This window comes from Carcharhinus amblyrhynchos, chromosome 28 (assembly GCF_965287045.1).
Source record: "Carcharhinus amblyrhynchos chromosome 28, sCarAmb.v2.hapA, whole genome shotgun sequence".
In the NCBI taxonomy this organism is placed as follows: domain Eukaryota; kingdom Metazoa; phylum Chordata; class Chondrichthyes; order Carcharhiniformes; family Carcharhinidae; genus Carcharhinus; species Carcharhinus amblyrhynchos.
In genome coordinates this window covers 35,299,596-35,315,470 of record NC_137351.1, presented here as the reverse complement: position 1 = coordinate 35,315,470, position 15,875 = coordinate 35,299,596, and the positions used below count along the sequence as shown (strand labels likewise).

At 44.4% G+C, this 15,875-nt stretch overlaps 1 protein-coding gene across 2 annotated transcripts in view; it reads right to left on the bottom strand.

Moving 5' to 3' along the window:
• Positions 1–15,875, bottom strand: part of lrrk1 (leucine-rich repeat kinase 1) — a 155,498-nt gene that overhangs the window by 31,242 nt on the left and 108,381 nt on the right. For both annotated transcript variants that reach the window (XM_080214094.1, XM_080214095.1), the window contains 7 exons: positions 13,799–13,970; positions 11,926–12,095; positions 11,643–11,782; positions 5,375–5,624; positions 4,264–4,433; positions 1,465–1,662; positions 484–761 (listed from right to left, as the gene is read on the bottom strand). In XM_080214094.1, the coding sequence (XP_080070220.1) occupies positions 484–761; positions 1,465–1,662; positions 4,264–4,433; positions 5,375–5,624; positions 11,643–11,782; positions 11,926–12,095; positions 13,799–13,970 (1,378 nt within the window). The remainder of the gene's footprint in view (positions 1–483; positions 762–1,464; positions 1,663–4,263; positions 4,434–5,374; positions 5,625–11,642; positions 11,783–11,925; positions 12,096–13,798; positions 13,971–15,875) is intronic.

Below are 15,875 nucleotides of genomic sequence, written 5' to 3'. Positions count from 1 at the left end.
TGGCTCTACCATTTATTGTATAACTCCCCCTGCATTAGATCTACCAAAATGCATCACTTCGCATCTATCTGGATTAAATTCCATCTGCCATTTCTCTGCCCAATTTTCCAGCCTATCTATATCCTGCTGCATTCTCTGACAATGTTCATCACTATCCGCAACTCCAGCAATCTTTGTGTCATCTGCAAACTCACTAATCAGACCAGCTACATCTTCTTCCAAATTATTTATACGTATCACAAACAACAGAGGTCCCAGTACAGAGCCCATATGTACAAAGTGAATGGTGTGGAGCTGGGATATTAATCACACAGAATGAGTGTGTTTGGACAAATACAACATCAGAAATGAAATAAAGAATTCAACTATGAGACAGCTGCGAGGAGCAGAGTGGAGTTTGATGTTGAAATTATACAAAGCTATCTGGTCAGAAACTAATCCTGCTGTGTGCAATATTCTGAACAACTAAATTCTGCTTCATACCTTTTCATCATAAACAATTCCAGGCATGACTTCAGGTGCCTGATATCCCGGAGTACCTTCAACACCCAGAGCGCCTTCATGGAACGACTGTCGAGATATCCCATAATCAGACAGTTTCACATTCACTGGATCTGTCAGTTCCAGAGTCCAAACTAAAACATTATCAGATTTCAGGTCACAGAAGATGATGTTTTTTCTGTGCAGGTAAGCCAAGCCGACTGCAATCTGATAGGCAATTCTGTGAGTTAACATGTGTCCCAGGGGTATAAACAAGGTGCCTGTTTGAAAGAGAACAGTTATATCATGAATAATCTGTGGTTCATTTCTGATAGGCTTTCTTTCACATTGTGATAGAAATTAAATCATGAACCTTTATTATTCAATAATGGGATCTCGTAGTCCCACAACATATCCTGCTTAAAATCCACTTCTAATTTTCCACTCAAACAAGGCTGCTTTAGATTTAGTATTTACTCCTAAGTCACTTCACATTTTACCTCACTTTCCCAATAGCTCTGCAATGGTGCACTTCCACAGGCTTCATTAGAAACACAAAAGAATTTATTAATTAGAAGAACCACAACCACATGGCAATGCCTAGGTCCCTACATAGGTTGATAGGTTTTTGATAAGCGAGGGGATTAAGAGTTATGGGGAGAGGGCGGGAATGTGGAACTGAGCCACGACAGATCAGCCATGATCTTATTGAATGACGGGGCAGGCTCGAGGGGCTAGATGGCCTACTCCTGCTCCTATTTCTTATGTTCTTACGTTGTTATGTTCTTACATGTCTACTGCCTCAGGGAGGACTCCACCCCCAGCGGTGAATACCCACTCAGAGTCCCAAATGGTTCCCCCAACCCAAGTGACCCTTACTCTGCTGTGTTACCCTTCAAAGGACAAACAAATCCCCACAGTTTCTGATTCTCCAGTATGTTCTGTAAGTTATTCAGTGTATGCCAAAGTATTTTTCACTCTAACCTTTAGAGTATTCAGTCAGTACAGTATTGAGACTGCCCATTGGAGCTAGTTCCAAGGCAAAGCAAAGTGGATGAATACTGATGCCAACCAGCGAGACAATGCACGGATGCTGCATGGAGTGAAGCATGCTGGTCTCCTGACGGAACTCCAAGAAATTCCGCAACGCCTCCATGGCTTCCAGGTGCTTGAACATCGAGTCTGAAACGGAAGATTAAGAAGATAACTTTCGATAATTAGGTTAAAAGTTGAGAACAGAGGCTAAGGGCCCGATTTTATCATTTTGATTCGAAGTGCTGAATCTGGGAGTGTTCCCGATTTATAAACCTGTTCTCCGATGCCCCCACATGTTCTCAGCCTGAAGAAACAGCAGTGATTCTGAACTGTGCCGTGGAAGCCTGGGGCCGGGGCTCTTCGTGGCCAAAATCCTGCAGCTCTGATTGGAGCCTTCAACTGCGCGCAGTAAAAAGGAACTGAAAAATGCTCCACTCCACATCGCTCCCAGGTCGAATAATACCGCCCCCCCATCGGCCCCCGGAACATTACTGACTCCCTTATCCCCACCGCCCCCCCCACCCCCCACCACCTCCCCCCCCCCAACCCTGCTACCAATCATGGCCCCCTGTGCCCCCACCCCCCCCAACTGATCACACACTAAGTGGCGGTGAACCCCTCCACCCCCCCCCCCCACCAGAGAACAATCTGACCCGCCTGCCTCCAACCCCCCAACCAGAGAACAATCTGACCCGCCTGCCTCCAACCCCCAACCAGAGAACAATCTGACCCGCCTGCCTCCAAACCCCCCACCAGAGAACAATCTGACCCGCCTGCCTCCAACCCCCCCACCAGAGAACAATCTGACCCGCCTGCCTCCAACCCCCCCACCAGAGAACAATCTGACCCGCCTGCCTCCACCCCCCCACCAGAGAACAATCTGACCCGCCTGCCTCCAACCCCCCCACCAGAGAACAATCTGACCTGCCTCCTTCCTCCCCTCTCCCATTGGAGATCCATTGACCTGGGCATGGATCGCATTCTTCGCCTCACACCCGACTTTACCAAGTTTCCACGCCTGAAAACGTGTGCAACTTGATGGTAATATCGAGCCCTAAGAACTGAATTCTCCAGCCGTGCCCACTGCTGGGATTCTCCTGTCCCGCTGCCGTGAATGGAGTTTTGACTGAGTGCCAAATTCCCCATGGCGGAGTGAAGATGATCGGAGAATTCTGACTGAAGAATATTTCCAGGGCTTTGGCTTTTCTTAAACTCGGCAGTGCCTACATCACAGCTCACAATGGCGGCTCATCACCAACTTGTCAAAGACAGAGACCAGAAACAATGCTGTCCTAGTCGAGGGCACCCAAAGCTTCACAATATCTTAAAAACATTCCCACACTGCCAAACCTTTCATATTCTACATCTCTTAGTGCTAGGTTTCACCATTCCCAACCTTTCATTGCTAACTCTTATTAATAAAGATTTCTCACTGTATATTCATATGAATCATTCATTGTACTGTTAATAGACAACAGTTAATATCCTGAAATGCTAAACATCACAATTACTGATAACCTTTAATAAAACATTAAGCGTTATGATGCTGCATGTGATAAAATGACGCCTCCTCTAACTAACCATAAACAATGTCAATGTTACAGCTGGGATCTCCAGCAATAGGGTGAAGAGCTGAAGCTGGGGGTCTGAGCAGTTTCCATCACTCAGCCCTCTCACAGGTTCAATGTGCAAGTGTCTAATATCTGTAAACATTCACCCAATGACCAGAGTAAAAATGCTAAACAAGGGAACGCCAGGGGTCAGGAGAGTTTTGGTGGGCATGCAAATAAGATTCAGAGTCATAGAAGTTTACAGCATGGAAATAGGCCCTTTGGTCTAACTTGTCCATGCCACCCTTTTGTTCAAAACTCCTAAGCTAACCCCAGTTGCCCGCATTTGGCCCATATCCCTCTATACCCATCGTACCCATCTAACTATCTAAATGCTTTTTAAAAGACAAAATTGTACCCGCCTCTACTACTACCTCTGGCAGCTTGTTCCAGACACTCACCACCCTCCATGTGAAAAAAATTGGCTCTCTGGACACTTTTGTGTCTCTCCCCTCTCACCTTAAACCTACTGCCTCTAGTTTTAGATTCCCCTACCTTTGGGAAAAGACATTGACTATCTCGTTGATCTGTGCCCCTCATTATTTTACAGACCTCTATAAGGTCAGCCTCAGCCTCCTACGCTCCAGAGAAAAAAGTCCCAATCTATCCAGCCTTTCCTTATAACTAAATTCATCAAGTCCCAGTAACATCCTAGTAAATCTTTTCTGCCCTCTTTCTTGTTTAATAATATCCTTTCTATAATAGGGTGACCAGAACGGTACACAGTATTCCAAGTTTGGCCACACCAATGTCTCGTACAACTTCAACAAGACATCCCAACTCCTGTATTCAATGTTCTGATCAATGAAACCAAGCATGCCGAATGCCTTCTTCACCACTCTGTCCACCTGTGACTCCACTTTCAAGAAACTATGAACCTGTATCCCTAGATCTCTTTGTTCTGTAACTCTCCCCAATGCCCTAACATTAACTGAATAAGTCCTGCCCTGGTTCAATCTACCAAAATCCATCATCTCGAATTTCCCTGACAATTTGTTTACAGTTCCCCAGTCTTTCCTCTGGTGCAGCTGATTCCTGCAGGAATGATCTAACATTACTAGTTTTAACTCATTCCCAAAGTCCATATTAATGATATTCTAATATGAAATACAAACGCATTCAGTTACAAGATATTTACCCGAGTTGAAATCATCAGGTTGCTGTGGGCACTTTTTGAAGTGGAATCTCTTGACTGCTATGGGTATGGAGTTATATTTCGCCCTGTATACTGTCGTCCCGCTCCCTCCTTGACCCAGGATATGGTCTGTAGCTTCACTCTGTTCTAGACAGCGCATTTCCAGAAACAGCCTGTATAACAACATTAAACATTAGCCCAGGAATAATGCTTCAGTGTTCAGAATATACAATTCAAACAAAGACAAACTGAAAAATAACTATTTACGCAAGACTTAGATAACCTGGGATTGTGGGCCCAGAGCCACAGATGAATAAATGATTGTGAAGGGGCTTACTTCAATCACAGGCTGATACTCTCCTGCGTTTGTGAGCCTATCAGCAGCAAATATGGGAGAGAAACAACCTGAGATTGGAGCAGCAGCAGAAGTGAGGACAATGCAGAAAAAACCCAGAATTTTGGGGGAAGGTGAAGGAATGGCTGCTGAGATGTAGGGGAAGGAGAGTCTGAGGGAGCAATGGAGGAAGGTGAGACTGTGGGAGCCACAGAGGACGGAGAAGGTGTGAGGACCACGGGGAAAAGAGAGACTGTGGGGACCTGGCACTGAGACGCTGGCTAAAAGGCCCAGAGACGGAGGGTTGGGACTGATGGGTAAAGGCTGATAGGTGCATGAGAGGGCAGGAGAGAGAGCAAGAGTGTGCGTGAGTGAGAGAGAATTACAGAATGTGATTGTGAGAGAGTGTGAATGCCAGAGTGCAAATGCAAGTGTGAGTGTGAGAAAGGGTGTGTGTGTGTGAGTGTGTGTGTGAGTGAGCTTGAGAAAGAGTGAGCATGCAAGAGAGAGAATGAAAGAGAGAGATTGTGTGGATGTGTGTGTGAGAGAGAGAGACAGAGTGAGGTTGATTAAAAGACAACCAATCCTCCCTCATTGCCCAACCTCCCCCCCCACCCCCATGTCTGACCCTCACTCTCCCCCCTTACCCATGTTTTTTAAATCAATTTTTTTTGAGGTTACAATAAAAAAGTGTTTTGTCTTTTTAAAATCAGAGCCAACATCAGAACGAATATTTCTGAATCCCAATCTGTTTTTATGAGATTCTCACAGAGTCCTTACCGGGCTGGGAAATCAGTCATAAAGAGTTCAGGCACCAATTCCTCCAGTGATACCGGCTCCGCTGGGTGATTTGGACACTTGATGTGTGTGTCCCCGATGGCAGTCAGTAAGCAGTCTTCCATACTGAAGTAGTGCAGGCCCTGATCCTGGGAGTGGATTTGTGTTTCCCCGATAGCTGTGGGGGTGCAGTGAGGGCATGGAACGTACTGCTCCACCAGAGGAGTCCCATCAGCTTCAGTGGCCGTCAGAGCTGTTGGTCATACAAAGGGTTAATAGCCAAATTTCTGGGAGTTACATTGAGAATCCTGCACAGACATTGAGAAAACAACAATGTAGACTGACAAAAATACTTCAAAATAGCAAAGGACTAGAATCAACACACAACCGCATAATGATTGTTTACAATGTATTTAAATAATCCTTACTAACCTTATTGAGTTTTTTGAGAAAGTGACCAAAGAGGTGGATGGGGGTAAGGCAGTGGACGTGGTGTATATGGATTTTAGTAAGGCGTTTGATAAGGTTCACCATGGAAGGCTTCTGCAGAAAATGCAGATGTATGGGATTGAGGGTAATCTAGGAAATTGGATCAGGAATTGGCTAGCAGATAGGAGACAGAGGGTGGTGGTTGATGGTAAATATTCGCCATGGAGTTCGGTTACGAGTGGTGTGCCTCAGGGATCTGTTTTGGGGCCACTGCTGTTTGTAATTTTTATTAATGATCTGGATGAGGGTATAGTTGGGTGGATTAGTAAATTTGCTGATGACACCAAAGTCGGAGGTGTGGTAGATTGTGAGGAAGGGTGTCATAGTTTGCAGGAAGACTTGGACAGGTTGCAGAGCTGGGCCGCGAGGTGGCGGATGGAGTTTAATGTGGAGAGGTGTGAGGTAATTCACTTTGGTAGGAATAACAGATGTGTTGAGTATAGGGCTAACGGGAGGACTTTGAGTGGATAGGTTTATGGACGAAAAGGGATTGGTTTAGGTTAGTGGGTCATTGTTTTTTAACTGGTCGGCGCAACATCGTGGGCCGAAGGGCCTGTTCTGCGCTGTAATGTTCTATGTTCTAAAACAGAATGGTGAACTGAGGCACGTGATAATCTGGTGCATTCTCTCAGGAGCAAATCGTAGAGTCTGATTTTGGGGAGGTTTGAAAATGGGGTTGGGTGGAGAGAGGGTGGATGCAGGAAGATCAGAGGGTGAGGGTAGGCAGAGGGAGGTTGGTGTAGAGGAATTGAGTGTAGTGGGAAGGAGGCAGGGATCTCCGACAGTGGACTGGGGCTGAAATCTAAGATGGTATGCTGGTCTCGGCCCTCTGACACGTGTTGGAAATTCTGCATGTGCCTCCATGTCAGGGCCTGTAGCCAAGGGAATGTCAGAACATCTGTGATTATGGGCTACTTTAATCTGCATATAGATTGGGAGAGTCAAATTCGTCAGTACAATAGAGGAGGAAATTCTGGTGTGCTTATGGGATGGATTTCTGGAGCAATATGTTGAGGAACCAACAAGAGAACAGGCCATCTTGGATTAGATGCAATGAGAAAGGATTAGTTGGCAACCTAGTTGTGAGAGAACCCTTGGGGATGAGTGACCATAATATGATAAAATTCTTTGTTAAGGTGGATAATGGTGCAGTTGATGCTGAGACCAGGGTCCTAACTCTCAATAAAGGTAACTATGAAGAAACGAGGCAGGAATTGGCCATGTTGGACTGGACAACATCACTGAAAGGAAAGACAGTGGGCAGGCAATGGCAGCCATTTAAAGAACAAATAGGCGAACTCCAGAAGTTGCTTATTCCTGTTTGGAGCAAGAGTGGTGAGGGAATTGTGGCCAAACCATGGCTTACAAGGGAAATTAGAGAGAGTATCAGATTCAAGGAAGAAGCATACAAATTGGCAAGAAAAAGCAATAAGTCTGAGAATTGGGAGCAGTTTAAAATTCAGCAAAGGAGGATCGAGGGATTGATTAAGAAGGGAAAAATAGAGTATGAAAGTAAGCTAGCGGGGAACAGAAAAACTGACTGTAAAAGTTTCTATAGGTATATAAAGGGAAACAGACAAAAACAAATGTAGGCCCCTTACAGTCTGAAACGGGAGAATTCATAACGGGAATAAAGAAATGGCTGAAGAATTAAATCTGTACTTTGCCTCAGTCTACACAAAGGAAGACATGAATAATGTACCAGAAGTTCTGAAAGAAACAAGTTCTAATGAGGAGCTGAATGAAATCAGCATTCGTAGAGAAATGGTTTTGGGGAAATTGATGGGATTGAAGGTGGATAAATCCCCAAGTCCTGATAATCTTCATCCCAGAGTGCTTAAGGATTGGCCCTGGAAATAGTAGATCCATTGGTGGTTATTTTCCAAAATTCTTTGGACTCTGGAATAGTTCCTGCAGATTGGAAGGTAGCTGATGTAACCCACAAGAGAAAACAGGGAACTATAGACCAGTGAGACTAACGTCAGTACTGGGGAAGTTGCTAGAATCCATTATCAAGGATTTCATAACTCGGCATTTGGAAGGCAGTGGGATAATCAGACACAGTCAACATGGATTTACAAAAGGGAAATCATGCTCGACAAATCTATTGGAATTCTTTGAGGATGTAACTAGTAAAGTTGACTGAGGAAAACCAGTGGATGTGGTTTATTTAGACTTTCAGAAGACTTTTGACAAAATATCACATAACAGATTACTGTGTAAAGTTAAAGCACATGGGATTGCAGGTAATGTCTTGAGATGGATAGAAAGCTAGTTAGTAGATAGGAAACAAAGAATTGATATAAATGGGTCTCTTTCTGATTGGCAATCAGTAACTAATGGGGTTCCATAGGAATCTGTGCTAGGACCCCATATGTTCATCTTATATATTAATGATTTGGAAGCAGGAACTGAAAGTATTATCTCCAAATTTGCAGGTGATGCAAAGTTGGGTAGGAGGGTGAGCTGTGAGCAGGATGCAGAGATGCTTCAGTGTGATTTGGACAGGCTGAGTGTGTAGACATCTGCATGGCAGGTGCAGGATAATGTGGGTAAATGTGAGGTTATCCACTTTGGGAGCAATAATAGAAAGACAGATTATTACTTGAATGGATGTAAGTTGAGAGAAGTGGATACTCAGTGAGACCTTGGAGTCCTTGTGCATCAGCTGCTGTAAATAAGTGCGCAGGTACAGCAGGCAGTAAAGAAGGCAAATGGCATGATGGCCTTCATAACGAGAGGATTTGAGTATAGGGATAGGGATGTTTTGCTGCCATTGTACAGGGTGTTGGTGAGGCCACACCTGGAGTATTGTGTGCAGTTTTGGTGTCCTTATCTGGGGAAGGATGTCCTTGCTATAGAGGGAGCGCAGCGAAGGTTTACCAGGCTGATTCCTGGGATGGCAGGTCTGTCATTTGAGGAGAGACTAAGTTGGTTAGGATTATATTCACTGGAGTTTAGAAAAGTGAGAGGGGATCTCACAGAAACTTACAAAATTCTAACAGGGTTAGACAGGGTAGATTCAGAAAGAATGTCCCCCAGTGGTGGGCGGAGTTCAGAATTAGGGGTCATAGTTTGAGGATAAGGGGTAAAACTTTTAGAACTGAAGTGAGCAGAAATTTCTTCACCCAGAGGGTGGTGAATGTGTGGAATTCATTCCCACAGAAAATAGTTGAGGCCAAAATGTTGTCTGATTTCAAGAAGAAATTAGATACAGCTCTTGGGGCTAAAACCATCAGGAGATATGGGAGGAAGGTAAGATTAGAACATTGAATTCAATGGTCAGTCATGATCAAAGTGAATGGCAGAACAGGCGCAAAGGGCCAAATGGCCTTCTCCTACTTTTAGTTTCCATGTTTCTATGTAACTGATAGCTCCACTAACCCCAAGAAAGTTCTTGCTGGACAGGAACCGACAACTTGTTCCATTCTGAGCCTATCAGCAACCACAAACTGCCTGGACATTGTGATGGTTTCCAATCAATGGACTAAGCAGGGTTCCTGTCTCTGTGATCAATATAACTCATGCTAGTTCCTCTGTTATTCAGCTTCTGAGAGTGATTGAGTGAATGGGGGAACCTCTGTCCCCACACAGATTGCAGCATCTAAAAATTGGCTTGAGAAAAAGTTCTTGCAATCTAATTATTTTCATTTTAAAGAAAGTTTATTTATTAGTCACAAGTAAGGCTTACATTAACACTGCAACTAAGTTACTGTGAAATTCCCCTAGTCGCCACCTGTTTGGGTCAATACACCCGACATGTCTTTCAGAATGTGGGAGGAAACCGGAGCACCCGGAGGAAAGCCACGGGGAGAACATGCAAACTCCACACAGACAGTGACCGAGGCCAGGAATCAAATCTGGGTCCCTAGCGCTGTGAAGCAGCAGTGCTAACCACTGTGCTGCCCATGTTACACGTGGTCAAAATGTGAAAAAAAAATGCGCGGGTTAAGTGGATTGGCCACACTAAATTTCCTCTTAGTGTCAGGAGGTTATGAGGATCGGGCCTGGATAGAATTGTTGTCTATGCAGGCTCGATGGGCCAAATGGCCTCCTTCTGCACTGTAGGGATTTGATGAAAGGGTTGCATTTCTATAGCACCTGTCACAACCTCTGGGTGTCCCAAAGTACTTCTGACTTGTAGTCACTGTTGCAATCCAGGAAGTGGGGCAGCCAATTTGTGCACAGCAAGCTCCCACAAACATCCCACAGAAAATGAATGACCTGATCATCGGTTACAGATAAGCAATAGTAACAAGAGTTGGACATTCAGCCCATCACGATGTTCCACCATTCAATAAGTTGAACTTCTGCATCAATTCCATTTCCCTTACCCACATCCCAGACCTTCCTTAATTCCCAAGAACCTATGATCTGTCTTCCATTATATTCATTGAATAAAGATCTCCTAGGTAGAGATTTCCAAAGATTCAAACCTTCTGGGAGAAGAAATTACTCCTTAACCTCAGTCCTAAATGGTTGACCCGTTATCTTGAGAGGGTCCAGTGGGGGGAAACCACCTCAGTGTCCGCTCTGCCAATCCTCAAAGAATTTTACACACTTCAATGAGATCATCTTGCAATCTTCTAAACTCCAGAGAATATTCTATTTAATCTCTGCTCATAGTCCAACCTTCTCACTGCATGAATCAATCTAGTGAACCCTTGCTGCGCTTCCCCTCTTAGGAAACTCTCTCTTTCCTTAGGAAGGAGACCAGAACTGTACACAGTGCTTCAGATATGGGTCAACGTGATTGCAGCAAGGCCTGTTTGATCTTGTATTCCAACCACCCCTCTGCAATAAAGTCTATCATACCATTTGTCTCCGTATGGTAACTTTTTGTGATGTGTACAATGCCAAACAAATCCCTCAGAATAAGAACATTTAACAGTTTTTCACCACTTTAAAAAAATTTGACTTTTCCATTCTTTCTGCCCAAGTGGTTAATTTCACATCTCCCTACATAATACTCCACCTATGAGCTTCTTGTCCAGTCACTTATTGGGTCTATATCCCTTTGCAAAATCTTTGCACCCTCTTTACAGCTTACTTTTCAACTTGGTTTTGTAATATCAGTAAAGTCAACCTCTCATAGTAATAGAGATTGGAAATAGCTGAGACCCAAATACCTTGTGGCATTCACCTGAAAATTGATCTTCTAATATCTTACTCCAAATCTACAAGTCCTAAGCTTGTACAACAACCTTTCCTGTATTCCCTTATTAAATGCCTTCTGAAAGTGTTGACTGAGGATAAATCTTGGCCAGGACACAGGGATAACCTTGCTACCCTTCTATACAGAGTGCACACAGGAGTGTAATGGGAATGATTATGTTAATTAGGGAGTCAGGTTTAATAACTCACTGTTTTGACTGCAGCACTCCCTCAGCACCATGCTGGAAAGCTGCCTGGACTACGTGCTCAAGCTTCTGGAGTGGGACTTGAAACCAACACCCTCAGGGCTCAGATGAACTCACCGAGCCAATTTTAAATATTTTAGAATAGAATCCCCACAATGCAGAAGGTGGCCATTTGGTTCCTCGAGCCTGCCCCGAACATAATCCCAGCCAGGCCCTATTCCCGTAACCCCATACATTCACCCTGTTAATCCCAACACAAAGGTCAATTTAGCTTGGCCAATCAACATAACCTGCACACCCTTGGACTGTGGGAGGAAACCCACCGCCCACTTTGCCACCGTGCTGAGCCACGACACAGTGCATTAGTGGGAGAGTTTCTATGGCACGGAACTCCATATGTTACACCCCACTCTGGGTCTTACCTGGAAACCACTGATCAATCAAACAATTGACGTGATCAGTGATGAATGCCACAGCTGAGAAATCCCGTGTTTCGGAGTGGCAATTGATTTTTATTCCTGCGCTCTTCTTCCTCTTCCAGTTCACCTCAGAGGACTCCACACTGCAGGGAGGGAAGGACTTGTTGAGTTTCAAGGATTATGTGCAGTCAATGTCAGGGTTTATTTCAGTTTTCGAACAGCAGGCAGTCTCCACTGTTCCTTATCTAGTGGAAACTTCCATAGCAATACAACTAATCGTGATTACCTTAGAAACCCACCATCGTAGTTCACCTGCAAACCTTCTTGCCAATAAATAGTTTGATTTCTTCGTACTCTGAACGTGCTGCAGCGATTGCGACGGTGTGATCTTGTGAAACTGTAAACTGAGGTCCGATTGACTCTGCCTCGCTTTGGATTCTTTTCATTCTCAAAGAGCTGGTCAACAAAACAAACGGAAAAAGTTGGCAAGAAAACCATAAGATGTAGGAGTAGGAGCAGAGGTGGCCATTTGGCCCAACCAGTCTGCTCTGCCATTCAATCAGAACATGACCAATCTGATAATCCTCACCTCCACTTTCCCAATTTATCCCCATAACCCTCGATTCCCCTATTGTTTAAAAACCTGTCTCTCTCAGCCTCGAACATATTTAACGGCCCAGCCTCTAGAACCCTCTGTGATAAAGAATTCCACAGGTTCACTTCCCTCTGAGAGAAGAAATTCTTCCTATCTCTGCCTTAAACGTCTTACTCAGATTATGCCCCTTGCTCTTGAAGGGCCAGCACTGACTCAATGGACCAAATGGCCTCTTTCCAGGCTGTTATCAATTCGATGAGTCTCTAATTCACCTGCTGATGTCCCGGAGATATCAGGGGCAAAATTTCAGGTTGATGACCTTTCATCACTGATTGACAATGCGCAAACGCCTGAAGTCACGTACCAACCGATGCAAGAACAGCTGCTGTCAGACTTTTGAATGGACCTATTTCATATTAAGTTGATCTTTCTCTACACCCTAGCTATGACTGTAACACTATATTCTGCACTCTCTCTCCTTTCATTCTCTATGAACGGTATACTTTGTTTTCAAGTGACTGTACTAAAGAACAAACAGCTTTGAATGTTTGAAAACTCAGCCCTGTTTCTCTCTCTGAGCAGATACCACCTGTGGTACTTCCTACATTCCCCGTTTTTATTTTGGAATTCTAATATCTATTTAGCTATTTTTAAGAGGAAAGTTCCAATCTAACTCAAAGTGAAAGATTCAACTTTCAATATCATTTGTGATGTATGATTGAGATTTTAACTTTAACTAGTAAACATCATGAAAAAGAACCTATTTTTCCAACATTAACCTTTGATGAAGAATGTTTCCTGCTTTCGGGTTGCTGGCAGTGTGAGCAGGTTGAGGGGAAAATCCACCCAGCATTCTTCACTCAGTGACATTAACATTTCTACGATGGAGAATTTATCCATCCAATCACAGCCAACTGCCAATAACTCCTTCCCTTCTCCTTCCCATTCCCTCCTCTCACCCAACCCTTCCCCAAGTACATCACCTTGCCCCAATCTTCCTGTCTCTCCCACCCAACCCCTCCTTATTCCTTCCCTCCTTTCACAGGAACAGAAAATTGACTGAAATGGAGGCAGAGGAGAAGGTGGAGAGAGAGAGAGAGAAGGTGGAGAGAGAGAGAGAGAAGGTGGAGAGAGGGCGAGAGAGAAATAAGAGGAGTGGAGTGATGAAAGGAGGCGGGGAGAGATAGATTAAGGAGGAAGAGGTGTGTGAAAAGAAAAAACAAAGGAAGAAGAGGGGATGGAAGAAGAAGATTGGGAGAAAGGAGGACGAGAGAAGGGAGATGGGGAAAGAACCCCAAAGTGAATCTGAAAATTTGGACATGTCTGAAGCCCTCTCTTTATATAAATGCAGAGGTTGCAGTGATGGTTGACAGATTATAACAATATTCCCAGTGAGATCTAATCCAGTGTCTAACAATAGGTTAAAGTGGCAGAATTTGGGGAATCCCTGGAAGAGAACTTGGCCAAAGATCCGAGGTCTCTGCAGAAAATCCAGGAACTGTGAGCAGTGATCAGCCCTGGAAAATCTCTCTCGATACAGGTCAGTTTGCAATGTGGGTCCTACCTGGGCATCCATCTCCGCCAGGCTCATCAAAATGCGGGCAATAAACCTCTGCCAGAAACCAACCGGCACAAAGTTCATTTTGAAAAGTCTCTGGATGGTGTTGGTGCTCTTGGCCCTCAGATTACCAAATTCCAATCCTGGTTTCGGTGGCAACAGGTGTGGGAGGAGGTAACTGGAGAGAGAAGTACAGACACATCCATCAGCAGAAATGACTTCCTCTTCAATCACGCTCATCACATTCTCAGTCTTATCAAAGTGACCCTCCAAACTCCACCCCCATTCCTGACTGGTCATCCCAGATAACTTCACAAAGAGCAAGTGGGCCATCAGCAGATAGTACAGCCAAAGGGATTTGGGGATTCACACTTTCAAAGTCAGTAACAGGGACACATTTAAATATGTTGTGATTATGTAAGTGGATTAATAATCCACAGAATGAGAGTTCAGATCCCATAACGGCCATTTGAAAATTTGAATTTAATTTAAAGATCTAGAAATAAAAAATTGGGATGTGCAAGAGTGTCCATGAAGTTGTCAGATTATCATTAATAACTTGCTGCTTTAGGGAGAGAGTGCAGTCACGCTTCCTCCATCTGCTCTCCGTTTCAGTCCAGTCAACACCAAGGCCTTGTCTCTGACAAGGTCACGCAGCCAATTCCATTTCATCAAAGCACGAGATGAAGCGGTTTCAAGGCCTATCACCACCAGATGAAGAGAAAATGCTGCTCCACATCCTGAGAATGTAGTTACAGAGGCTGGCACTTTGAGGTAGTAATCAATCTGTTATGTCAGGGTGTTTGGATAGCTTCACACAGGATTTAAATGGTGGGACAAAGCTGTGGGAGAATTTAAAAATGACGACAACAATCTTGAAGTGATTTGTTTGGGCTGAGGGCATCCGTGACCAGGTCAGGGTGATAGTTACATGGACCTTCTGGGAGAGGATACGTGGAGCCCTCAATCAGATTAAAGTTATATCAACTGGAGCAGAAACCGGGAACTTTACAACATCAGAGAGGTCAGTTTGAGAGGGTACAGGTTAACGTGCTGCTGTAGCTCACTGGGCAGCATTCGCATCAATGAGTGGTCAGATTGTGGATTCCAATCCGACTCCAGAAACCTAAGCACAGAATCGAAGCTGATCCTCCAGCGCAGTGGGTGGGAGGGAGGGGGGAGGGAGGCGCCAGGGGGGTCAGGGTGGGGGAGGCCGCAGGGGGGCAGGAAGGTCACAGCCTGGCGGGAAGGTCGCATTGTCAGAGGTCCTGCTTTTTGGATGGAATGCTAAAACTGCGTGCTCAATATCGTACAAGTGTGTGTGTGTGTGTGTTCAAAAAAAATCCAAATGTTAACGCGGATTAACCAACGGGAAACAAAAACAGCATCCATTTTAACAAAAAAAAATGTCTCAGTGCATTTCACAGGGACAATATCAAAGGCAGAACAATACTGAACCAAAAAGGAGATATTAGGAGAGGTGATCCAAAACTTCCTTAAAGAGGGAGTATTAACAATAAGCTGTATTTATATAGCACCTTAAACATAATGAAAGGAACAAAGGCACCTTATAGGAGTATTATAGGATTCTGAGCCACGTAAGGAGATATTTAGCAGAATAAATTTATTACAGAAAGGATATAATTAAAGTAGAAAGAGGGCAGAAAAGATTTATTGATGGTTTGAATTATAAGGAGAGGCTGGATAGGTTGGGACTCTTTTCCCTGGAGCATAGGAAGCTGAGGGGTGATCTTATAGAGGCCTACAAAATAACGAGGGGCATAGATCAGCTAGATAATCAATATCTTTTCCCAAAGGTAGGGGAGTCTAAAACTAGAGGGCATAGGTTCAAGGTGAGAGGAGAGAGATATAAAAGGGTCCAGAGGAGCAGTTGCTTCACACAGAGGGTGGTGAGTGTCTGGAATGAGCTGCCAGAGGCAGTAGTAGAGGTGGGTACAATTTTGTTTTTTCAAAAAGCAGTTAGATGTCCAAGGTAGATTCTTTACTCAGAGAGTGGTTGGGGTGTGGAATGGACTGCCTGCTGTGATAGTGGAGTCAGAGACTTTAGGAACTTTCAAATGGT